The sequence below is a fragment of the Syngnathus scovelli genome, chromosome 11 (assembly GCF_024217435.2).
Source record: "Syngnathus scovelli strain Florida chromosome 11, RoL_Ssco_1.2, whole genome shotgun sequence".
NCBI classification, from domain to species: domain Eukaryota; kingdom Metazoa; phylum Chordata; class Actinopteri; order Syngnathiformes; family Syngnathidae; genus Syngnathus; species Syngnathus scovelli.
Window position 1 is genome coordinate 5442592 of NC_090857.1, and position 26111 is coordinate 5468702.

Below are 26111 nucleotides of genomic sequence, written 5' to 3' on the forward strand. Positions count from 1 at the left end.
CTCAACTGCCATTTGTCAACGTAATCGGCAACGTCGTGTGCTTTTGACGGGTATATTTCACCGTTTGAACTAATTGCTGTCGTGTTAACGAGTCAAAGTGTTGTGTGTTGCTTTGTGATGGGGAAGTAGATTGAATATGCATTCTGTGGTTCGGATTACATCTTGACATCAGCCCAACACACCTTCTAAACCTCAAAAGAAAGTATTGATAAGAGTCATTTCAAGAAGCTATCCACTATTCTCTTCATCTGAGCCAGAAATGCCTCATTTAGAGAATTTTTCTCTCTCCTTTTTGGCAAAATCTGCCTTATATTTGTCCCACCTGTCATTGTTGGTTGTGTGAGTGCTCGGAAATTATTTGCAGTTAATGTGAACGACGGATATTTATATTAAAATTACATAGTATTGACCGCGGTAACCTGCATACTGAAAACATACGGCAAGGTTATATTTGAATGTATTGTTTTGAGGTAACACACAAAAACATTCTTGACCTGGCTGACGCAATGTTTTCGATTTAAATTGGGCTGAACAGCGCTCCTTGACGAGAGCAGTGAACAGTAACTGCTTTATTGTGCAGAATAGCTCTAAAATGCTTCTTTAAATTGGATTCCATCAATTGTAAAATCGCTATTTCCTGATAAATCATTCCATGCTATATACAATAAAAATGATCACAGTTTTCCATTGTCTCTAATGAATTTTGCTAGTATTTCTTTAACTGGACATTTAATTAGGTTAAAAAATAATACCAAAAATCTAAATCGTTTTTAAAATTGTAATGTTAAAATGCAGTAATTGGAAAATGTTGACTAGGTTGACTAGACTGCAGCTCGAGACTCCATTTCCCATCGTCCCCTTTTCACACGTGATAGCAATGACGTCACAATTGTGTCAACCAACCAATTAGCTTCGAGAATATTGCAGGGCGGAGTGACCTTGATTGGACCGTTTTGACCATCGTTGGAGGGCGGCTGAGGGAGGCTGCTGTCTCCCAAGTCAATGTCTACCTGTCAGCAAACAAAGCAGAATTGATCCCCAAGAAACAAAACAATCTAAATCGGACGGAGAAGGCGTTTGGAAATGGGAGGAAATGGCAGCACGGCGAGGAAAGTGTCATTTGGGCTGGACGAAGAAGAAAAGGTCACGGTTATTGAAGGAGTAAAGGTAAGTGTCTAATGTATTTTGTTCTGCTATTATATCTGAGTGGCGTTAATGGTTGTTAGCTGATGGGGCTTCTGTGTCCTCACATGAACCTGCACCCAGAAGCCCCTTCATTGACACCCACCGCTTGCAACTTGACACCCTCTGCAAATGACGCGGTCCAGCCACGATTGCCATGTAATGAAAGTAAACTGGCTTTGACCTCAATTACGTGCGCACTGAATAATGATTAACACGATTCACTTGGAACCTTGGTTTGTTGGATTATTTGGTCAGTAGTGTGCAAACTCCCACTTCCAATGGCTGCATAAAGAAGGGCCACTTTGACACTCTTCAGTTTTATTTTAAAGGATAAAATTAAGGATAAAACAAGTCATGATATTACGTTATTCAAATTCAAATCCATGCAACTTTATGCATCTTACAAGGAGAAATTCATTCGTAGCTTCCCACTGTTATCTACTTGCAGAGCAGGAATGAGAGTTGTAAATATATGCAAAGCAAGTAATTTAAGTCTGGATGCATGAATGGTTGAGTCACTGTTTTATTCCAAATGAAGATGAAATTTAAAATTCCATATTGTGATGCAAAGCCCATTTACTGGTTTCCAGCTGTCAGAGGATGTTCTCAGTCGAATGAAGAACACTCAGGGGTCTTCCAGGGCACCAACTAAGCAAGACAATCACAAAACATCAAGTATGTCGCTGCCTCTGATACTCAAGCTACGTTTCCTCTCCATTGGTTTTCTTTGTTGTTCCTTCTAAAAAGTTTGTTGCCACAGGAAGTGCCACTGTGTTTTTCACTTTTGGTTTCTAGGTTCAAAATCACCGGGCCCCACTGCCACAGAATTACAGGAAGAAATCCGTAGAAAGTAAGTGTTATCTAGCTAACCCTGACAGCTATAGATTATCTACTTATGGGTTATGTTTCTGAATTCAGCTTCCAGAATCAGCAGGCTCTGGTGCAGGAGCAGTTGGCCAAATTGAATCAGAGGGATAGAGAGACAGCAACGGCTGTCGGGTTGGATGATCTGAGCCCTTCGCTCATGGTCGAGAGAGGGAAGGCCTGGGAAGAGCACGAGAAGGCAAAGCTACTGGTGAGTCACATTGTCTGTCTGTAACAATGTTGGATAGTTCTTGTGGTTGGACTTTGTTGTACTAAAATATCCTTGAAATAATAATAAGATTGAGAAAAAACATTGTTTGAATACTTAAAAATAGGAAAAGCAATATTTTCCAGCGGGTTAGTTAAAATCCACAGACAAACTGTAAATTGTATACATCATGTAAATTGAAAACTATTTTTTGTCAAAACCTTTTTTTTTTTTACTTGTCAACACCGCCCTCTGCTGTTTAGATTAAGAATAACATGTTCGATTACGTGATTTAAGTAAAAGTAATTGAAGTAACGTCAGCCTGTATTTTCCAGAGCGGATGAAAGCTGCACAAATACATTTAAACCATGTGAAGACATCATCATTCACATTTTTTGCCTTTTTCTATTTTATTGTAGCCGTTTAAATTAATTCTGAGCGTTCCCACAGCATGATTCAGTTTGGATACTTCCTGCTGTTCAACTTCTGTTTGTAAATAATTTCATTGCCAAGTACACTGGTCAACTATTTTTTTTAATGTGCTCTATGAATAAATTTGAGTCCAGTTGAGGCAGTTCCCAAAGCAATGGCAAAGATTCCTCTCCCCTATTTTAATTACGCAAGCAGAGCAAACATAAACAACCCTATAAAAGTGTCAACTGTGCTCTTTGCAATCCTCGGCATCCGAACCATTATCACGTAATATACAATGGAGCAAGAAATAAAACGAATCTCCACTTGTGTTGACAGAGTACATCCATACACATACTGTAGCTCTTTTCAGTTGGACCACAAGTGACAACAGGTGACATATTGGGTGCCAATCCTCTTTTCTTTTCCAGTAACACTACCTGCTTCTGCTGTACTATTCCCTCTATCCCCGAGGTGCCATTCCTGCTACAAATAAAATGTCATTAGCATGCACCGGCATTCTCCCACGTAGTCAGGCAAACAATAACGAGCATCCCTTTTAGGGTACACACATTCGCTGGGAGAGAAGCGATGCAAATCCCCCCCCCCCCCTTGTACATTGTACAGTACCTTGCAATAATTTCATGCTGTGCTGCATGCATCTGTTGGCTCAGACAAAGAAATACCCAATTCTTGAATTTTTGAGGTTAAAAAGAAACTGAACCTGCAAATTGTATGTGCATGAATCTAGCTGAATCTCAAACCGATAATTGGTTCATGAAGCAAATTTGAAGCGTCATTTTCTCATCAATACCATGGGGCTATAAAATGTGGCAATGGTAAGAACTAATTACCCTTAAACTAATTACCTTTACTTATTGTATCTCTCATGGCTCTAACACCTTTGAAAAAGACTTAGCAGGTGGGCGCACGTTTTTACCATTTTAATCAATCGCAACATAATGAGCTAGCTATTTTGTTAGCATATTCAATTAGTGTCGAAAATAATTTTGAGGTGTTGCCGCGTAAAATTTGGGTTTAGCTCTATGAATGTCTTTGATAATTATTCTATTATCTTAAAGCAGATTTGCAATTTCAGCTTCTCACAGACGTTAAAGAACATAAAAAAAAGAGAGAGAGAGAGATGAAGTGTGTGGCGAGAGGTGACAAACCCATTTGGTCATGCTGATGTCCCTTCTCGCTCACACTTCTTCTTTCCTTTTAACACTTCAGCCAGACTGTTGTGTGGGCAGTTGACAGGAAATTGGGCACTTCTGTCACACCGTGGTAAGTTGCTAAATGTCAGTGGCGCTTGCTCAGTGCTTATTTTCAGTTGGTTGGAACAGCTCTGTATAATGGAGGATGCAAATGAACAGGACACAAATATAGTGATTTTGCCTCAACGTTTTGCTTGAAATTGAATTGGGAACACGCCTTACTCAGAGGAAGTTCCTGCAAAGGATGCGGTGCTTTAAGTAGCCACTAGATGGCGTTATAGAAGCATGTTAATGTTCACAAAGGGGCTGAGGTTTTTTTTTTTTTCTGCACAGCAACATGTGCTCTTCACCAGATTTTCTCTCGCATCTTTTTTTTTTTTATGTATTCCTTTCCAACCTGTCCTTGTGCCCTTGTATTTGAGTTATGCCTGAGATCAAAACGTTTGACACTGTCCACTAGAAAGATGATAAAACATTGGGTGAAAGCATAAAAATGATACCACATATTTGAAAAAGGAGACTGGCCGCTCTCGGCACAAGAAAACAAGATTGGGTGGAGCTGGTATGCTTTAACGCTGAAATCCGTTTTTTATTGATATACTTAACATAATCCCGGTCACCAACAAAATATAATTCTAGTCTACTGCTTGCATTGATCTCGTTCACTGAACCACATTGGTGTTTTGATTTGACGGGTTACTCCGTCGCACCAGACATGATCCCAAAAATATTTATACATGACAGTGGTTTTCAGCCGTGAAAGCACTCAAATGCATTTGTCGTTCTTGTTTACAGACAATAAGTCGGCATCTATTAGTATTCCGAGTCAGGTTCCTCCTCTTTGTTGAATTCACGGGAGAGTTATACACTTTGCTGTGTTGGTATGAAGTCACTCTATTTACATAGCTGTCACCGATATGGCCATCTGGCCCACATACACCCCAACGGTGGAAAAGAGCCAGTGGAAATGAAGGATGGGCTTTTCACTAAGTCTCCGTTTACATGACAATGATCTATTATGTTAAACAGATTAATACTCCTTGCTCTCTTTTTTGAACTTACTCGCCCCAATTTGAACGTACCATTGCTAATTGTAAATACTTTCTCCATGTTCTTCAACTCATAACGAGCCCACCTCAGATTACTGCTTGGCGATATTGTGATTCCGCATGACTCAACACAATGTCGACCAGCAAAATTGGTCACACAAATCAGGATTCTGAGCTATAATTCCCACATGGATCATAAATAAAGAAAAATTGCCTTTATAGAGAGAGTGTTGGGAGCATTATAGTAAGCGCCGTAAGGTAGCAGCAGGGCCTGGAACAGCAAATACTCTGAAGCATCTGGCAAGAGGACTCAAATGGAGGCTCCATCAGGGATGGGCTATCTAGCACGCTGTATAATACATTCAGATGTCTGAGTCCGACTGGCGTTCAGCAAGATAGCCAACGTTGCTTGTTAGCAAAGACAGAGCGGGGGTGGAGGTGAGGCAGAGTGTGTGCAGAGGGGAAAGATGAATGCATGTGGAAGGGTCGGCCGGGATCTTACATATCCAAGTACATGTGTGTAACATTCCTCTTGATCGAAACGGTTCTGTTGTGAGTCACGCACCCAAAAAATTTATCAGTAATCCAGACATATCCTCACGTGGTTAAACCGGTTGTTATCAGCTCCTCTAATCACCGGTGTGACAAATTTTCATCACGTTAATGCCGATAAGCCTTTTGTACACGCACACACTCCATCACTTGCGTTTTGCTGACGCGGAGAGTCCTCACCGGCTGACGAGATTTCGATCTGCGCGGCGCCGTGTCGGAGGAAGGCGAGCGCCCTGGCACAAATCTTGGCGGCTCAAAGGACAAACGTGTAGGAGTGGAATACATTCCCCCACCATCAGTGAGCTGTGGTGATGTAATAAGATGGCAGGGCAAGACCTGTTGATCACATGAGGAGTTTACCATTTCACATTGGTAACGCATTCATTGGTCAGTTTTTAAAAAATGAATTTGCTTGGCATAAGTCCGAGTGACGTAGCTTTATCTGAATCCTCCAGCCGTTAGCTGAGCTGTGGAAGTTTGTTGCCAAGAGATTATGTCTGCTTGTGTCCTGATGGTGCAACCATAAGTCTATCCATTAACATGTCCTCATTTATTTCCCCAATATTTGATTTCCCTTTGCCTTTTTTCCCCCCCTCGTGACTTAAATTTGCCATCGTCATCTGACTTACAACATACCTTCACAATCTTCATTATTCTTAATAAATGCCATAATTTTGAGAACTATTTGTTGTATTTTGTTTTTCCAATTGTTATTTTTCTTGTCAAATTATCACTGACACACATACAGACAGTGTACCTTATGTGCAACAGCTTCCGTCTCTGTCTCTTTTACCCAATGCGTTTTCTTTTTAAATGAGGCGTGGCAACATTAAAGTCGCTTTTTACTCTAGTCTCACTCTCTCGAGGGAGCACTTTGTGTGTGTGTGTGGCCACAGCCCGAATAATACCAGGTTGTTCTAAATAAACTCCAATCCCTATTAATTGATTCTTTTCTGAAAATGAGATTTGAACATTGTCAGGTATTCACGCCATTGTCTTCTGGCTGGCAGTAATAAACAAAGCATAATAAATTAATAGGTTTATATTCCGGAGAAATTGTAAGTGAGCACCATGTGGTTATGCCTTTGCGGTTGTACAAAATGAAGGGTGTACTGCACAGATGCGCATTTCTGTGCAATGAAGTCGATATAAAGTGTGGACTTCAACTGTCTTGGGGCTTATTAGCTCTGTATGCACATAGCAGGTAATAGCTCAGCTTTTCTTTTTATTGTTAGCTATATGGCCTTTTAGTTATATGGTTGAGTCATAAAAGTATTCAATAGCCAACATTGACTTTATTTGCCCCCAGTTAAAGCCAGTCTTACATATTGAGTATCAAGCATTTGCCGGCATCTCGACTTTATATTACCTACTGTTTATACCTCCCCGGAGTATGAGGAGGTGGGTTTCGTTCAAAGCGGATTAGCGAAGACAGAAGGTTAAACATGGTGGAGGTGGGGGTGGGTGACACTCAGCGATGTCAAACCCACAAGGATGGGTGCACTACTGATTCAATCAGATACATTATTCTGTTTTTTTAACCTGTGGGCTATCTTGTCACTACTCCAGATTTTAGCAACGCTTTAAATCTTCAAAACACACTGTAGGAATTTGTGAAATCTTACTAACAGAGTGCAATTCTATTCAGGCAGACTGGGCCACTCCGGTGTTGGTTCTGGGCCGCACGTGGCCCGCGGGCCGCTAATTGAGGCACTCTGCGAAGACTTTCTGTCATTTTTGTTTTTCCCATCCCAGTTTTTTATACTTTTGCTTTCATACTCAACCAAATACCTTCTTCTCTCCTAGCCTGCCGATTTAGATGCCTGGGTAAGCAAAACTGCTGGTGTCTTTCACATTTTCCTTTTCTTGTTCTCTCTCCTTCTCACTCTCTCGCTTGCTTTCTTTTTCTCCTCTCTCTCTCTCTCTCTCGCTCTCTCCCCCCCTCTCTTCCTCTCTCTCTCTCTCTCTCTCTCTCTCTGAATGTCATGTTTTCATTGTGCATTAAAGCGAGGCAGTGAGTGTGTTTCCAGCACTATTCCACACAACAACACTTTGGGAGGTATTCAGCCAGAAAATTACACATCATCTGTGCTGCTGGCGGAGGTGATTTTACACACATACACACACGGGGCCCTTGAGCATCAAACAGCCGCTGCAGTAAAAAAAAAAAAAAGTGCAGCGAGCAGCACAGTATGAGGATTTGCAGATGTGCTCTTTAGGGATGCAGATGCCTGTTAAGTTGGGATAAGACTGGATTACAATAAGTGTCATGTCAATCTCTGTGAGCATGTGTGCAATCAGCAAAGAGCACAGAACAAGCTTTTTCTTACGATCTGTATTACCTGGCTATGGGTGCATAGCACTACCTCCCGGCTTGATATTATCCTGACTTAATATTATTTCTTATTAGTTGTTGTAGTTTAATTAGTCTGTTTATATCCTACCATAATATATATACTGTCTCAGGCCAAGCGGATTTTCACAATCTTTTTTTGTCTGGCGCTAGTATGTTCAGGAGTGGTTATCATATTGATGATATTCAGTTTTACACATTAAGAGGTTGTTGAAACACATTATAGCTTAGCGTCGTATTTTTGAGTGTCTTCAGTCAGACTTGCTGTCCGTCTTGCTACACAGAGAACCTTAATAACATTTTTCCTCTATCTTGCTCTGCTTGCATGCTGCCATGGCCGCAAAACAGCATCTCTTCCTTCCGCCTGTAAAAAGCTGGGCTCACTGGTCATGTTAAAGCATTTCATCTCATCTTAAAAGCCGCTATCAGCACTGCCAGCTCTTGCTGCATGCACCGCGAGTAGTTTTGTAAGTTCTCGACTGATTTATCAATTGCACCACTATTTTTGCACTACAAAGTATTTTTTTTAGCATTAAATCCATTTATTATTGTTATTCAAATATTCATATTTCTTATGATGTCAAATTAGACACCCTGTAGTTACTTGTTTTAGTCCCATTATTATTTAAGGGTCACATGGCTCAGGTGGTAGAGTGATTATGTTCCACCCTGATGTTTAATCTAGTGCTATATTTTACTTCTCAAATTCAGGTCACCTTACCTTGTCGCTTCTTTTTCACAGGCCAGACAGTTGGAGAGGAAGGAACAAGAGTTGGCCACCGTTTCCAGCTTCTACCAAGAGCAACTTGAGATACTGGAGAAGAAAGTAAGTCATTTAACTGTGTTTTTAACTCTTTGTAAAGTGACCTTGAGTGACCTGAAAGGTGCTTCCAAATAAAATGTATTATTATTACAAAATTTACAGATTGCAAATGAATTTTTTCTTCTTCAGTCAAGGCCACCACTCTAACTTGAATTAGCGGGTGCACGACAGCAATTTTCATCATATTACGCTCTTCTTTGTGACTTCTGTATAACCAAAATAGCATTTAGCATTAGCCTAAGTTTTAACACGACCCCCCCCCAATCGACGAGCAGTATTCAAAGTTTTGTTTTTCTTTCTTCCACATGAAGCACGAATGCACATTTCCCCCAGAAACAGTCAGAACGTTTCTGTGCCCCATTTATGCAGACAGACGGCTGCTCTTTGAAATATTGACACGCTATCCCTCTAACGAGACAAAAATGGTGCATGCATTCACAAAGATGTCGTCATACATTTAGAGTATCACAACAATCCCGGCTCCCTGTAGAGTAGTCTCATCCCGACACAAGACACTCTTCCCTCGCGCAGAAATGTCAAGCCTACATAGCAATGTCAAAATGTAAATGAAGTGAAAGTTTCAGCAGACAGCCAAGAGTCTGAGCTCAGTGCTGATAGACCAACACTCAAGAGACTCTTTCACTGGGAGAGCCTCGTTGGCCTCATCAAATGGACTGCTTGGCTATGTCCTTTTGCTAGCGTCCCTGAAATCTTTTATTTTATTAATGGGCAGGGGGCAGACAATAAAAGACACACTTTGTTGGGTGCTTTCAAAAAATTATGACAGATTTTATTTCTACTTGAACACTAATGCGCTCACCCTGTAAAAGCCACCAGCATTGTGGTTTTATAAATGTTCCATTTTACCTGCAACATTTATTAAATGGCTGCGAGGTGCAAGGTTCAGACGAGTGTATGATTTTTGTGCTCTTAGTGACTGATGGAGACCAAAGTAAAGGAAAAGATGTGATAGGCTGAAATCAGTGCGAGGGAAGAAAAAAGAAAGGTAATAACTGCACAGAGAAGCACTCTGAAAATGGTGGCCTTCCTTAAGAATCAGATATAAAGGCAAAATGCAACGTTAAATAAATCGCGGAAATACTATACAAAATACATTTTAACCTCCATTTCCTGACAGTGAGTAAAAATGCTTTCAAACAGTCCGCCCTGCTAAAATGTGTTAATATATTTAAAGCATGAGGTACCCAAATCGTTCAAATGAATCGCAATGAATCATAAATGAATCATACGAAGATATTCCTTTTTTTTTTTTTTCCATTGGTAATTTTTATACGGACATCCGCTAAGTATTGCCGCTCCCTGGGCTCATCCACTCTCGAGCCTTTTTCACTTGAAACCATCCGTCGCACCTTCCAGCATGGCCCCATCAGGCAGGCTGGACCTTATCTGCCACCTGCTTCCTTTAACCCACTGAGGGGGGAAAAAAATAAATAATAACGTCGACATAGTTCCGTTAAAAGGCACGGTTCCCGCATGCAAGCGGCACAGTCCGCAATGCTCGATGGAGGAGAATGATTGGCAGAAGAGTGGAGGATGCTCTATCTTTCCGCATTTGCTGCCACAGTCCCCTCTCCGAGACATTTTCCAACCTTACTAGCTCGCAGCTGACCTGCATGTGGATGAGGGAGCGAGAAAGGGGGGGACTGAAAGCCGGCGATAAAGAAGCTATATGGACTATGAATTAAGCAGCCAGTCTCTCCTGAGCAGGCATCTATCGCCCGCCTTCTCTTCTCTTCCATTTCCAATCTAGCACTTAATTCACCCAGGTCTCCTTCTCTGCCCTCTCCACCTTTCTCTGCCTATCTTCACTCTCCCATACCTGTGGAAAATTCCTCTAAGATGAAATTAATGGCCTCTTATGAATTCAATTGTAATGTGCTGGCTTGGGTCACACTTGTAAATGCTGAAAAACAGTGAAAACATTTTATTTTGTCAGAAACTAATAGCGTTGCATATAGTTTTTTAATTTATAATTACTGAAATAACCCAATTTGCTGATGTCCATGCTCAAGTATTATATGTAAAGTAGATTTGAATTTCTTGTCTTAAGATGCACGTTTTTTTTTTTTTGCATAAAGAGAAGTTCTCTTCCCTTGTTTGGGTTGTTATCATTTTTGCTGCTCTGCAAGAATTATAAATTAGTTTCATACCACTGTTGCCAACTAGATGACCTGAGGACTTCCTTGCAAATTCCTGTCATCTTTTACCGAATCTGAATTTTTTTTTGTATCAACAATAGCCGTGTATGTGCGCGTGTGAGTAAATGGACACAAACACATCGCGGCTTGAGTTTGCCAAAGGGATGAATGATAACCGATTACCGTGTTTGCTTAAAGGCTACAGAGTGATTTTAGATCCACGTGGACACAAATGAGTCTATATTTATGTTTACCTTGGCATGTTTGACTGTCAACTCTAGTTGTTGTGATATTACAATCCCTCTCTTCCCCATATATTAAGGCAAACTCACACGTCGACACCCCAATAACGTAAGGATTGCAATCCTCCCTGCAACTGCTCCCTAATCTGTTCAGGTGCAGCATGTCTTCCGGAGGCAACAGAGACTGTGACTCTGTAAACAAGTGTCGGTTTAAAATTCACCTTTTAATCCCCTTTACCCTTTTTTGTTGGCGCCTTCCTGCAAAAAAATAAATAAAAATAATCTGCCTTCGTCCAAGTGGGGACCGTGAAAAAAAAAAAAAAACTCGCAGTCCCTCCACACACTGACATCAGACCATCTCAATCCAAAGCCGCCGGAGTGCCGTCTGAAGATGCACGCAAGCGTCATTGGAACACGGATTTAGTCACACACCTGCATGGATGCAAGATTACTCCCACACACTCATCTCGCATGCACCCACACTAATCCCCTCCATGAGCCTTCTTACACCCCCCGAATCAGAGCTTCCTCCTGTTGAGGGTTATCATTCCCCTTGACTGTGTCTCTCTCTTGGGCTTTTGTCCCCATGTGAGCAAATGACTGTGAAGAGCTTGGTTTCTGTGTGCACGACTGATAGCGTTGACATTCGTCTGATGTCAAAGAACGGAGTATGAGTTGCAAGTCTGTTCTTGCACGAAACATATAAATAAAATAATGCAACACTCGATGAGACGTTACTATATACTTGACAGTCACAATTCTTGGTTGTTATATTTTTACATCGTCTTTTGAATGACTCCAAGCCTCTATATATTTTTTTTTCAGCATGCATTTGTGTTCATCAATAAAAATTACATAACACGGGTTGCTGGAAGGGCAAAATCTATCCATCAGATTTGGGATTGCTGTCTGGAAGAGCAGCCAAGTATCGCGGGAAGACTGCAGTTCATACTTACCGATAGGATTAAGGAAACTATATCTGTGAAATTACTTAAGTCTTTTCCTTATGCCAGACATTCGGATCAGGAGAATGATGTGGATCAGTGTGAAATAAAAAGAGATGAGAAGGACTTGGGGGGCTTTGGAAGAATGGAAGGCAAGAGGAGAGAATAAGGGCATTTTGTTGATCCCATCTCTTTCCCTGCTCACTTATTTCAATTATCTTCCTCCACTATCATCCCGGCTATTGGAATATAGGGAATAATTAAGGAAAAAGTGCCAGTGTCGCAGTTTTTCTTTTTTTTTTTTGTATAATGTTGTGAATCCTGCACAACGACTATATGGGATAAGAGAGACGACCCAAATCTTGTCATGGGGCATCATTTTTGGAATATTTCTAAAATATTGAAATCACTGTTTAATTCAATTTGAATGAATTAAACTTGATCATGATAATTTGAATTTGGATTTTTTTTAATGAGGGGGGGCATGTTTTTCCAGAATATTTCGATCAAATCTTACATCTTTTGGTCCAAATTATCTTTTTTTCTTTGCCCCCCTCCCTGGCATTCTCTTTTGACCGTTTAAGACTACCTGTAGCTGCTGATTACTCTTGTAGAGGAGCCCTGGGTATGCCCTCGCTCTCATGACATAAGCTCTCTCTGTGCAGTAATTACAGTTTAAATGCCACCCCAACATGAAATAAAAACATTGTGGCCTATCAGCTGGCCATCGGCATTCGGCTTTGCTGTGAATTCAAAGCTCCCTAATTTAGGGGATTTGACATTTGTAAGGATGCATCTTGTTACCTTATTAGTGCTCAAATATAAAATTCTGTTGAAATAGAATATCATCAGTAATTCAAGTATTTCTGCTGTAATCTGTTTCTTTATCCATCTCTTTGCCGCCAGAATCTAGAAACTTACCAACAGACAGCGGAACAGTACAACCGGACAGCCACCAAAGCAGAGGCTAATATCAGGTAATATCTAATTTCAGCCAAATCTGGCAAACTTCGAGACGAGACGTTTGTTATTTGATTTTTTGTGGAAGACACACACTTGAATCAATTGTGTGTCACAGACTGTCATGTTTTTTTCAGTGCTCACAGACAGTTTAAGTGGTTAAGCTAGTGATGATTTTATTGCTCTTTTCTGAAGAAAAAGGTACATCGGCATATAATTACAGCGCTGATTATTTTAATTTTGAGATGACTGTCATTCCTGTCTTTCAATCACAGCATTCAAATGCCAACAGACTTTTTAAATAGTAGGCGAGTTGATGGAAAACACAAGCAGCATGACGTCCCCAAAAGAACATGTTTTCCTGTGGGATGGCACAGCTCAAAGCTCACCTGCTCATAAAAAAAACAAAAACAAGTCAGATTCATTCCCTGCTGAATTGAAGCCAAATTGGCACTGCCAGTCTGCAGGAGATGCCAGTTTACACCCTGTTGCGTTGTCATTTTGGGAAAAGGAGACCGAGTTCCCCATTTCCTTGTATGCCCCAATGATGATCATTCAGCAGCTAATAAACAGATGTTTTTTTTCTTAATGCTGCTCCAATGCAATGTAGAAAAAAAAAACAGTGATGGGAAGTTTATTTCAACATTTTTGTCTTTTATTAGCATTTTCCACTATTCATCCACTTGCGATATTGCAACTCACACAATTCAACCCCAAAATGAAGTTTACCTGATTACATTAGGCGGGGTTTTGTTATTTAAAATTCATTGCTGTATATACAAAAACGTTACAAAAGCCGTTGAACACAATTTTACAGGTCGGAAGATCATTTTGTGCCACCACAATCTTCAGCTTATTATTTATTATTTTTGACAACCGCACGTATGTGCACACGGTATTCAGTTCTGTCTACACTTGGGCACCATTTCATTGTGCTGTGGTCAACTGCCACACTGGTAATTACTCTTTTTACCGCAGGACGATAAGAAAATCCCGACCGTATTTCCTCATAGCTATTTTCTTCTGGCATCGTGTTGTCCATATTCTGGTCAAAATGTAATTTCCACTCGCCAATATTTTTTCTCTCTGCTGTCAACAATTTGTGTTTCTTTCAAAATAATGGCAAGAAAGTCACGGGAATGTTGAAAAATGGGCCGGAAAAATTGTCAGTATTTATGAACGCCCTCTATTGGCATAAGCTCATACTGCCAAGTCAACTGGTGTTCCAAGCATGCCAAGCCAATATCGCTTGAGTAATATAAACCACTGCTGGCTGTTCACTGGCCAAGCAGATTCGTCATTGCCACCTCTGTGTATTATTTGATGATACAGTACACAGCTAGAAATGAGGGGGGAAGAAAAACCTGCTGCTGGTTGCTGCAGTATTTGCTGCAGCACTCAGTTTTTTTGCAACCTCCCCTCCTCTTGTGAAAATTGTCCCTTTACTCATACATACAGAGAAATAAATACAGGAGGCACTTGTCCTCTTCCATTTTGTTTGTGTGCATGTTTAGAATTGATCAATATAAGGCATTTTTTTTTTACCTCGAACATCCCTCCAAGTGAAATTTAAGACATTTTACTTATAATGAATGGCTCATTGCTTTTATTTATTTTTTTTATTTTCATTTTTTTTAGATTACATTTTTCCTGAGGATAAGAAACATTAGAAGATGAAACTTTAGGCTGTTGTTTTTTTGCTTGCCAAGATAGCACATTTGTGTGAGCTACGTTTGTTAAAACTGGATCGGGGGAATTGTGCGACAATGTCAGACTGTCAGAATCAAAAGTAAACGTGCACATGTATTTTCTTTTGAAAAAAAAATTCTGAAGATTGTTGCCAGCCTATACGCTATATAATTCTTAACAATGTCCGCGTAATTAACTTACGTTTGTTTCCCCGTCTTTAATTAGCGATTGAACATATTTTCCGGAACCGTTGTATTTGATGTTGGTGGCAGCAGTATGTGTTGACAAGAAAAACTGACTAGCTTGACTTGTCAGGTACGAGACAAATAAAAGTCTAAATCATATTTTATCTGTTGCTTCTGTATCACACACATATTCGCAACCTGCATCTTGGCATATCCGGAGATCTTGAAATCCACAAATCCTCTCAGAAATACTCTTTATAACTTCTGAAGTGACTTCTGTAAAGACACAAAAGGTCGGTGTCTTTAGTGAGGCTTAACCATGAAGCAAATTCTGGCAACTCACACTTAAACGCACCTTTGTGTGGATTTAGGGCAACTTTATTTTGTGCACCTCGGAATCTTTTTCTGGCTGTATGTGGGAAGCACGTGTCAGAGGTGAACAAGTACTTCACACGCAACTGCAGCATAGTACACACACTGCATTGTATATGCATATATTGTATGCGTATAAATATATATATTGTTTGGACATTAATCAACCATTTCTTGTCTCACCGCTTTGCAACCCAGGACCCCTTTCAAGGATAAATTCATAAAATCCAATGTAAAACCCGTGGAATTGAAATGCTTGACAATAAAAAAAAGGCTAGTGACGATAAGCGATGCCAGATAGTCTCGCCCGCGTCAGCCGCAATTTGAGTGAGTCGTCCGACCGCTGAAGTTCCGCTGATTGAAATGTTATCAGCAAATAGATGTCTCACACAAACAGGCGGGCACATGTGCACCTTATCTTGTTCCTGAATGTCACCTGTTTTAATGAAACCCTCCTCTTATCCCCTTCCCATCACGCTTCCCTACAGTCCCTCAAAGTGAGTTTGGTGGGGATCAATCAGCGGAGCTAACAGTGCAAATTGTCCTCCTACATTCCTATCTCCTTTGCGCACTCCAACCGTCTGCATCTGCTCACAGTCCGTGACATCCATATTTTGAGTTTTAAACGCTTTAAAGGTTAAGTTAGACCAGATAGGATGTTTGAATATATAAAATGTGTCAAGACCAAAATAACACAGGAAGTATTTTGTCTGCAATTTTGCTGAAAATGTAGCCTGAATAACACAACTAAATGACAATGGTGGAAATGTGACATTTCTGCCCTTAACAATTCAAGTTTATCAAACTCAATAACATACGGTATTACCAAATCACAAAAGAAGAATAGGCTGAAAATCTGCTGAAAAGCTGTCGTATTCAAATGTGCTACTCGCTGTGTGTGCAAAGTCGCATCCAATTTTTTTTTTTTTTAACATACAGAGCAGCCATCAGCAAAACTGCATTACTAATCAATCTGCTTGCTGTTTGCTGGCTTCAACATTTCCGACCTGTTTCAATTACCTGCATATTGCGGTTTGACATAAGACTTGCTCCAGACTGACATTTACTAAGCGCATCGCTTGGCGAGAGTAGAGACGACCTAAAATAAGTCAATCGTAGCACATTTTACACTCCGTGTCAGTCCTCAACTAGATTTCGGAATTAAGTCTTCGCCCGTGATGCTATGCGGCCTTTGCAAGTGTCTCGGGAATGTTATCCTTACGACAGCGTCATCTAACTACTTTTACACAAAGCTTTGCACAATGAAAGATGCTTGCGCCCTAATTCCTTTTCCTCTCAGCCAAGCCATGACATTTTTGATCCTCTCCGCTTCGTTCGGCGTAATATTAAAAACCGAAGATATAAAGCTCAGGCTTCTGCTTTAAAGGAGCGCAAATCCTTGTCATCTTAACGTTAATAACCGCTCGCACATAAACAACGCCACGTCTTCCACAAAGACAGAATAATAAAACGTTACGCCTTAACAGTCTTTGCCTTTGCCTCCAATTGCTTTATTCCCCAATGTCACGCTTTGCGGCAACTTCGAACCGAAGCTCTCTTCGCGTCAACCGCGCTCTGCCAAGGTGAGACAAATAAGAAGGGGAAATTTTAATGATTTGAGCCTAATCTTTCTTTCCCGACCGACTCTGCACATACTTATGCAAAGCAGCACAGGCTGAAAGCCATCTCAGTGTTGTTTTGCTTCCTTCTGGCGCAAAATTGTTGCTGTCAAACAAGCCCGAGTGGCTAATAGTTTTCTAATAAGAGCTCACCTTTAATTTCAGTCAAACGAGGCAGTTGGTGCAGATTAGCAGAGACAATTTTCTGCTTCAGATTCCATTATTGCAACACTATCACAAAGTTTCTCTTTATGAATAGAGAAAGGATAACTTGAGCTCGGATTATTACCTTGAGGCTATTGTTGCCGTTATCGCCTCCTTTTAGTGATTCATTCAGAATGACAAACAACTGTCCGAAGCTTTGGTGTAATTATACTCTTTCAGAGTCTATTTTTTATATTATCTTATATCAAGGCTCAACCTGCCAAAAGAATTTACCGTAATTTCTATAAGACGCTACTGTTTTGCACAAGCTTTAAATCTTGCTGCTTATAGTCCGGTGTGCCTTATCTCTGTTTTTTTATGATATTTTAAAAGGATTATTTTATACATGAACAAAACAGGATTATCCCCCTAATTTTAGCTGGTGCAGTTTATACTCCAGAAATTACGGTACTTGTTTATCGTAAACCCCAATTTGTAGCACTCATTTGCCTTTAAAAACAAAAAAAAAAGTGAATACCTTCCAAGCATATAAATTTGCGAGATTTTATTTTGTGTCACCCCTGACGGTGTCCTTTCCGAGTGACCTTGCGAGATGATGCAAGAAGTGCAAAAAGTGTCTTTTACCTGCGAGGTACTTGAACGAATGTATCCAATGTAGCGGCGGCAATATTTTCTACGGGCTGTGCAAGCTGTAAACTTTCTCATTGAATACATCACTGTCACATTTAGCACCACCCCTCCGCCGCTCCCTTTCTTTCTCACCTTCGCTCAGGTTGCAGTGGCTTCTCTTTTCATGAATATTCTCTCCTCCAATGATTAATTTAATCCTGTTTCTCCACCCTCCACTGCTCACACGCACACACACACACACACACACTCAAGGCAATACACATGGCGCCGCAGAGCAATTTCTTCCCGTTTTCACTGTGTATACTTTATCTGGCGCGTATGCCGCACAGACATAATTCACGCACGCATGCTAACATATTAATTGTGTGTATTTGTCGGCGGATGTGGGGAGACCTGCGCTCATTCATGTGTGAAGGATGCATAATTTGAAGATTGCTCTGTGTGACGCCGTGAGGGGAGCGTCAGTCAGTGTTTGTACGTGCAGATTGCGTATGTAAATAAATGTCGGGCCAAAGCGAGTAGACTCATCACGTCTTATCAAATGAAGCCGTGAAACCTCCGGATTCAACAAATTGTCACCAAGAAGTAACTTTTGCAACATTTCACAAAATCCCATCTCTGTTCTGTTGTGCGCAGGCCCCGGCAGAGTGCATCAGTGTGCTCTGAGCTGCAGGCTAAGGTGCTCCAGTGTTACAGAGAAAATCCTCAACAAACCCTGCACTGCTCCACTCTGGCCAAACAGTACATGACCTGCATCCAGCAAGCCAGGAAGGTAGGCGAGAGACGGCTGACTGTGTGGGCGGAGCAAAACTTAACCCAACTAAGTCTTTAGTTTCAGTTTTCAGTCGATGTCTCATTACAATTGATATCATAATAATATCCAATCTGAGAGCAAAATGTTGATCGTAAAAAAAACATCGACATACTATTAGCCGTAAATCTAAACAATATAAGACTTGACGAGAGCAGTCAGATCGGAGGCAGAACCGTGCCACTGATGTCGGAACAAGAAGATAAAATCATTTTAAAATTTGCCGACAATCCGTTGATGGCCCAAGAGGAATTACTCATTTGACACTTTCTAAATCTCCAGCCGCCTATTGTGTTTGCACTTTTTGGATAGAAAGATTACACCCTTATTAGTCTATTGAAATCAATTTTGTCCATTCAAACCTTGAGAGATGCATTCGGCTCCCTCTTGACACTTTCAATATTAGTCTTCGTAGCCACAGCTTATCTCCAAAGTGCTTATTTTTAACCGATTTTTCCATCAAACAAACAATAGCAATGACAAAACCCAACGATATGGAGGAGATAAAAGGAAGAAAGCAAGTTGGGGGATTTGGCTCTTTAAGTAGTCCACAAAATCACTGCAAGCACAATAAAAGCATTCTGTCTTTTCAAAATGCTTCAAAGAATCCTTTTGCCACTCGAGTGGTGTTCTTTGTGATAAAGAAAGCTATGTATGTTTATAAATGCAGCTATTTTGGGGGGAGTGGGCTTTATTCAGATTGACATTTGATAAACGGAAGCACTCAAACTATTTTTCCACCAAGCAATACAATTCTTTTGAATTTACAGCGTACATCATTGAGCATTTTTTTGCTATATGCTAGTCAATTAAAGTGGTGATACGTTTAAATCCTTCATGGTATTTCTATTATTAATTATTATATCCACATGACCTTAAAATTTCAAAGGGCTTGAAGGTGAGAATTTATTCTCGCCAACTTTTCAACCTTTCTCTATGAAGATAATCTTTAAGATGATATCGCTGTTTTCATGACTGACTCACGCTAATCTTTTGAACAGTTGGATTTTCAAGTTGACCTTTAGATTTCTGAAGAGTGCTCAATCCTAGGCTCAAACTTAAAAGGGCGCAGAAATGTTGTTCCATTCAAGATACAGTGGCGGGAATGTAAAGATGTTCACTATTTGAAGGTTTTGTTCAATTTCAACCTTGCAATAGGATGACTCGGTCTCTCTTTCCTTCATGTCCATTCCGCATGCCGTCGAATATTCCCGCTGCTGTCACTATAGATCTTTTTTTTTCCTCCCACTTGCCATCCTCCGCACATCCATCTAGCCTGATTAAGACCACTTCCACTGCCCGTCAATTCTCACGTTGTCACTTGCGCTGGCGGCCATTATACTTTCGCAAGGTTTGCTTAACATGACACGGGCTCTTATTAATGACACATTGCCATTGACTATTAAGAAGTTTGTTCTAAATATTTTATTCATCAAACTTATTAAAACTAATAATTCCCTTTATGATTCTCTTTCCACAACTCTTATTATTACCTCGATGAAATCCAGTGTTTTTTTAATCCCGTGACACTAAATAGACAGACTTTGAGAGAAAATACTTTTTTAAAAGATTATATAATATACAGTATATGTATACGATAATTTTTTTTTTCCTCAGCTGTAATTTGAATGTTAAGTCGACATGGAAGCTTATTGCTTTTGCTTAAGCCTCCTGACAGGTTAAAAGCACTGTTCTTGTGTGTGTGTATATACTTTGAAGGATTTGCTAAAGCAGCCAGGTTCTTCTTTGCTACTTCACTCTTTGTTCTGAAAAGGAAAATTAAATTATGTCATGAAATAATTATTAGGTGAGTCTGAAAGTGAGAGGTTTCTTATTGATGTTTTTTTGTGTGAAGAACTGAGAGCAATGAATTAATTAGGATGTTCGTATTGATCAGTCGAAAATGATAAAACACTTTGAACTTTGACGAATGACGAGCGGTAATGAACGTCTTGTCGCTGATTCATCTTACACGTCTCGTTTTCACACGTGGATAAAATGAACTTCACCGCAAATGTCATTCAGACATTCTGTATTTTTTCCCAAATGCTGGGTTGACACAGTCTCTATCCCTCATATATTATGGATCTCTTATTTTCTGTCAGTTACTCTACTTTTGTCAAAAAATCAACCGGCATTAAACATGCGCACACACACATACACACACATATTCAGGGGTTAGACCTAGCCTCCGCTATCATCCCCATCCATGCCTCCCTGGTCCCAGGTGGAATCATTGTCATGCATATGGGACCTTCGGTCTGTGTGTGGTGTGCTTAATGATGCAGGGTGAATGTCAGCTCACTCTAGACTTAGTTATCAGTTCGTTGTGAACCCTTTAACTCCTGCACACCACATCTACATATTTTCATACTCACTGGGAAGAGTGTGATGTATATGTTTTTGTGTGCTTGGGTGTCTGACAGCAGTGAGAATGTGGCCACCCATTGTGTCACTTAACATACCACAAGTTTTATTTAGTTTTTTACAGCTAATTCACAAAAAAATCATCATTGTTCATATACATTTAAATATTAAAGTTAATTTTCCTTCCAAGTTATGTTTCTGGAAAGTCTTGCGATAAGACCATACGTTTAAAAGCTTTTCCTGTCCTCGTCTAGCCTTTCAACATCTAACAAAACCCGCCATTGTCAAAGTCACACTGAAGAACAAATGTTTCTCCGACCACCACTTACTGCAAGTGTCATCACCCTCCTCCACAACACTTAACAATGCTCCACCGCCGACCATTTGTGGGATGCAAATGCTATTGCTGTGCCTTTTTAAAAATCATCCGCAGGGGCCCACAGCATCTGAGAGACACTTGCCTTTTTATTCCAAACACTTAACCCACTTAAACCCATCCGTCTCCTGGAGAAAGCATTTGTCCATCCTGGTGCGCGAGTGAGCGCTGGCCTCAGAGATGCTCGATTAAGTGCCACTCGGGTTTTACAATTATTACAGAATATACAAGTGAGTGACTTTCCGCTTGAATACACGATGATGAGCAATCAGAAGGCGACATATATATATACTGTACATCGATTAGATACGACTAAATATATTTCGGCGTCATGTTTACTTTACAGTCGTAAAAAAACTGACCAGTTTTCAGATCAAACAGTTGCCGCCATATTTAGAGGAACAATGTAGTGCCTAGAATAGAAAGCAAATGTATTTGGGGGAAAAAAATGGCAAGCTGTCTTTTCCGCGATTAGTTTATGTGCGCTCTGACAAAAAAGAAGCCGTAGTTTGCAAGAAATGGCCTTTTTGTGAAGCCACACAAGCATGAAACAAAGATTTACGTGTGCGAGCCAGACTCAATAACGCAACTCAGAATGTGTTATACACAGAATATTTTTGATTTCAATGTTTCCATTGTCAGTCAAATGGAAAACTAAGGAAGAAAGAAAAAAACTTTAAATCATTTTGCGTATCAAAAGTTTGAGACTGTCTCTTTCTTCATATCGATCTTGTACGGTCATTGAACGTTTAGAGCGCCACAGGAGATTAATAACTTGAAACTGCTTCTGTATAAATCTTAACATTAAATCTTAATGCTTGCAATTCATACTACACCATTCTCATTTGATTTTTTTTTTGAAGTTTTAATCTAACAGATTATTCAGATTCGGTCACATTGCTCGGTATTTGACAAGCTTCAGATGCACTGCTTAGAGTTTTATATGGTCTAGTTTAATTGGTTAAAAAATAAAATTAAATAAATAAATAAATAAATTATATATATATATATATATATATATATATATATATATATATATATATATATATATATATATATATATATATATATATATATATATATATATATTATATTTCTGCTCATAGTAAATTACTACCAACTACCAAACATTACATGACTGAATTTTCTGTAACATTACTGCGCTTGGTGACACACTTGAAAGTAGCAAATTGACATAGGCAAGCATGTGTGAATATCAATATTTGTGTCTCTATCTCTCTGTATTCCATCCCACCTCTCTGTCATCCATCATCACCAAGGCGACCATCCCGCGAAGGCACAGACCACATCAAGATGAGCTGTTTTCTCCTGCAAACACACACGCGCACACACACACACACATATACACTCATCCTCCACAACATTGGCTGAAAGCTATATCTTAGAGCCAGCTAAACCTCTCGCCTTTGCCTCCGCTCTCCACTTCCATGTATCGCGTGATCAATTTCCCCCTGCCACATTTCAACTGCCATGTCCTTTTCTTCATTTCATGCCAGACACGCTTTATTGGAGAGTTGTGACTCAGCGGGGCGAGTTGTTCATTTACACATATCGGCAGATCGAATTAGTGATTAGCGATATTCGCTATCATTAACATAGTCGTTGCCCAAGCAGGCCTCAAATTTGACTTTTATTTGTGGTGGTGGGGGGGGAATGAAAATCTATGTAATTAGCTCTGGCAAATAAGCACTTACAACAGTGATGATGTCATCAAAAGGGGAAATATTGGCTAAATAGCATTAAACCATTGCTCATTTCCTACAGTCATAACTTTTGTCATTTGAGGTACCATGTATTGAATATTAGCATATTCATTGCAAATTTCACAGCAACATAAAATGAATAGATCAGTCTAATTCTGACAGCAATGTGGAATAGTAGTTGTGTGCCTCATAGTCTCCCATTATTGGAAGTTCTCAGTGGTGTTTGTGTTTTCCCTGAGTCTTTTTCTGGTTTCTTAAAATGCTACTGGCCACGTTCTTTTTTATTAATCAACTAAAAAAAACTATTTAATAGTCAACTTCTGCATCTCATTACATTATGACACCTTCACCCAAGTTTTGTACATTGGCAGCATCAAGTAACTTTAAATAAATCTGTCTCTGGTGCGGCTTTGACAGCAAGTAATGTATGTGCGTGCCAAGCAAGCTATTTGAATGAACGGAGGGCCAAAGTGCTCAAGTCGGCCAGTAAAACATGTCTAACAAACATCCAAGATGATTGAAGAGCTGCACACGTAAAGGCTAACGAATCGACTCGCTAGATGGCCTAACAGTAACCTTGTGTGTGTTTTGTTTTGAAAAAAAAAAAAAAAAAAAAACAACAACCGTAGCTCGCTGATAGTGTCTGATTGACAGTGTTTGCCTGGCAACTGTCTCTTGGCCTCCCAAGAGAAAGGCAAGCTGAGTGCTGTTTGCACTGAGCAGAGAAGACAGTTATTGATTTTCTACTTGTCTATTATTTTTGTTTTTCGTAGAGAAAGGGCCAAGCGAGTGAGTCTTTTTCATTTTTTATTTTTTTCCATCACAAGCATCAATGTCATTCTCTTTATCTGTTTCCAAAAGTGTGTTCAGGTGTGGTTGCGCTTTGCCGTCCGTCTCTGTTGCTTATTAGTCGGTGACTGCGGAAGTGTGAACGCGGCCCGCACGTGTATCCTCCGGCTTTGACACCGCTGCCGTTTGAATTAGATTTCCAGTCATCCGACGCAACAATTCTCCGACACCTCACGCTGCTCACTAATTGGATGGAAACTAGCAGGGGGAGAAGAAATGCCTCTTTGCTGTGTGTCTTTTGTGTGTTACTTCTGTTTACATCTAACATCAACAAACTTTTTCATCTCACAGGGTGATATCAAAGTGAAATTGTTTGTTCAACTTTTTCGTTTAATCTCAAATACATTTAAAAGTGAAGATATTCACTTGGAATTATTTACGATCCGTTTATGTTCGCTATGCGTGGTGTTGTCTTCCGTCGTAACAACGCAACCTTTCCTAGACCCAACCACTCACTGTTATGCAACAGTGGGCCTTTATTCAATTCAGTGCTTGGCCAAATTTCTAAATAGAAACTTCGTGAAAAAAAAAACCAGCAAAAAATCTAAAAGAAAACTTCATGTGTAAAATAAAAAAAATGACCATTATTTGCACATCATGTATAAAATGAATATAAAGTCGAATGATTGTGACCTTTTAAAACTAAACTTTTTTTTCTTCCAATGATAGACTTATCACAGTTTTCCTCAAGTGTGTTAGTGTGTGTACATAGCAGGGCAGTGTAGTCGTAAATCTAGGGCACACCTTGAGCTAGAATACTTGGCTGCCCTCCCTGCCTGAGGTGTCGAGCATAAAAAGCTTCCCTGTCATTAAATTATCCGAGTGTGGATGGCAATAAGCCAAACGTGGTCTAGAGGAATCCTATCGAGCTGTGCGTAGTGTGGGAGGTGCTCGGGGTCACTTTAAAATTCTGGAAAGACTTCATACACTATGCATGAGGCATAACGTCCCGTCAAATTGTCCAGTATTCGGGTGACAACGGCAACTCCGATAGAACGCCGTCTTTGCTAGCACGTTCGCAAACAAACACAGTTCCCCGTTTATGTTTCCGAACGTGAGCGGAACAGTAAAGCTAAGTCCCCTTGTCACAATTTCCTCTCATCTCCAATTCAGCGACACAGGCCGCGATGCCCTCGGATGTACTTGGCGAGTAAGCAACTAACCTGGCCGTGGGCGTATCTGCTTGCCAGAAGAGCATCGAGGTAGTTTGCATGCCAACTTGCTTCCCCGGCAGCCACAAGCTAATGCTTCACTAACCTTGTCACCCTGCGTCTCCTTCCGCGATTGTGTGTTTGAATGCGTATTGACACAGGCAGTGTCTAGTCGTACCCCGTGGGGACTGGCTCCGAACAGCTCCTTCTCTGCACCAACTAGCACAATTCTTATTAATGCTTCCATTTCTTTTTCCGGCTGCAACCGAACGTCAAAGGTTGAACATAAGCCGTTTGGGAACATTTTGTGCCATAGCAAATAATGACATCATTCCTTTTCTGCCGCCATCATAAAAACGTTATTAAATCCAAGAAGTCGAGCACTGTAAAATGTAGAACGCAGAACACTGTTATATTGTAATTGAATGAAAATATACCAGTGTATGGCCTAAAGTTATATCGCTGAACAATAGTTCATACCCCTTTTCACACTGCACTTGTCATGTTTTTCAAGGCATTATTTCTTGGAATATATTATAAGTAACATTATTTACTGTACAAAGAGCAGATTAAAATGAAATTACACTTGGCGGCTGGGTATTTTTAGACTCATTCTACACTCGTTGCCACGTTCGGTCTTCTTCATGAGTAGGCCGTCACATCGGTGTGTAGCCATGGACGAAGCGTTCAAATAAACAAGTGAAGATTGCCAGAAGCTCTTAGGCTTTATGGTCGATTTGGTAACAGCTGAAAAGTTGTCTTTTCTCGTATGTTGGATCCACTCTGTTTTAGGACTTAATTTGCACAACCGCTTTTAGTCATGTACAGTTTTTAAACAAGCCTCTCCGTTGTTGTGTTCCACCATCTCTGTCTTGCAGAGCTCACTGACCAATCACGGATGAGAAGCCCCAAGCAAGAAAGCATGAAGAGCAGAAGTGAAGAAGAGAGAGCATGTCAAATCCATCCAATTCTTGCCTCCCTCTGTGCTTTCTGTTCGACATCCATTCATTTATTTATTTAGCTGCCACCACTGAAGAGCCTCACTCTCGTCTTCTCCACTCGCCATCCTTTAGTTATTTTTTTTTAAGCGTATTATCTTGATTTGCCCCTCTGGAGTGTATGATGCCTTGATTTATTGTCAAGTTGCACAGGCACACCCTTGCCTTCTCAGAAATAAATCCCGGTGATCCGGTGGTGATGAGACTA

At 40.3% G+C, this 26111-nt stretch overlaps 1 protein-coding gene across 5 annotated transcripts; it reads left to right on the plus strand.

The window, feature by feature from the left end:
• The first annotated feature begins 919 nt into the window (after nucleotides 1–919).
• chchd6b (coiled-coil-helix-coiled-coil-helix domain containing 6b) lies at nucleotides 920–26111 on the plus strand. 5 transcript variants are annotated; one of them, XM_049733151.2, is made up of 10 exons: nucleotides 922–1167; nucleotides 1267–1341; nucleotides 1776–1833; nucleotides 1981–2035; nucleotides 2104–2260; nucleotides 7293–7313; nucleotides 8582–8665; nucleotides 12914–12984; nucleotides 18264–18399; nucleotides 25784–26111. In XM_049733151.2, the coding sequence occupies exons 2-10, from the start codon at nucleotides 1315–1317 to the stop codon at nucleotides 25805–25807; spliced, it is 633 nt and encodes a 210-aa protein (XP_049589108.1). In that variant the 5' UTR covers nucleotides 922–1167; nucleotides 1267–1314; the 3' UTR covers nucleotides 25808–26111. The 5 variants fall into 5 exon arrangements, with proteins under 5 accessions (XP_049589106.1, XP_049589108.1, XP_049589104.1 ...); XM_049733150.2 differs by having other exon boundaries at nucleotides 925–1167; nucleotides 1776–1860; XM_049733149.2 differs by lacking the exon at nucleotides 1267–1341 and having other exon boundaries at nucleotides 920–1167.

Bases quoted from the DNA above. Each gene is read 5' to 3' on its own strand.
- chchd6b (XM_049733147.2), top strand. From the start codon at position 1,084: ATGGGAGGAAATGGCAGCACGGCGAGGAAAGTGTCATTTGGGCTGGAC. The intron at 2,036-2,103 runs GTAAGTGTTATC...TTCTGAATTCAG, and splicing joins CAGGAAGAAATCCGTAGAAA to CTTCCAGAATCAGCAGGCTC. The intron at 2,261-7,292 runs GTGAGTCACATT...CTTCTCTCCTAG, and splicing joins ACGAGAAGGCAAAGCTACTG to CCTGCCGATTTAGATGCCTG.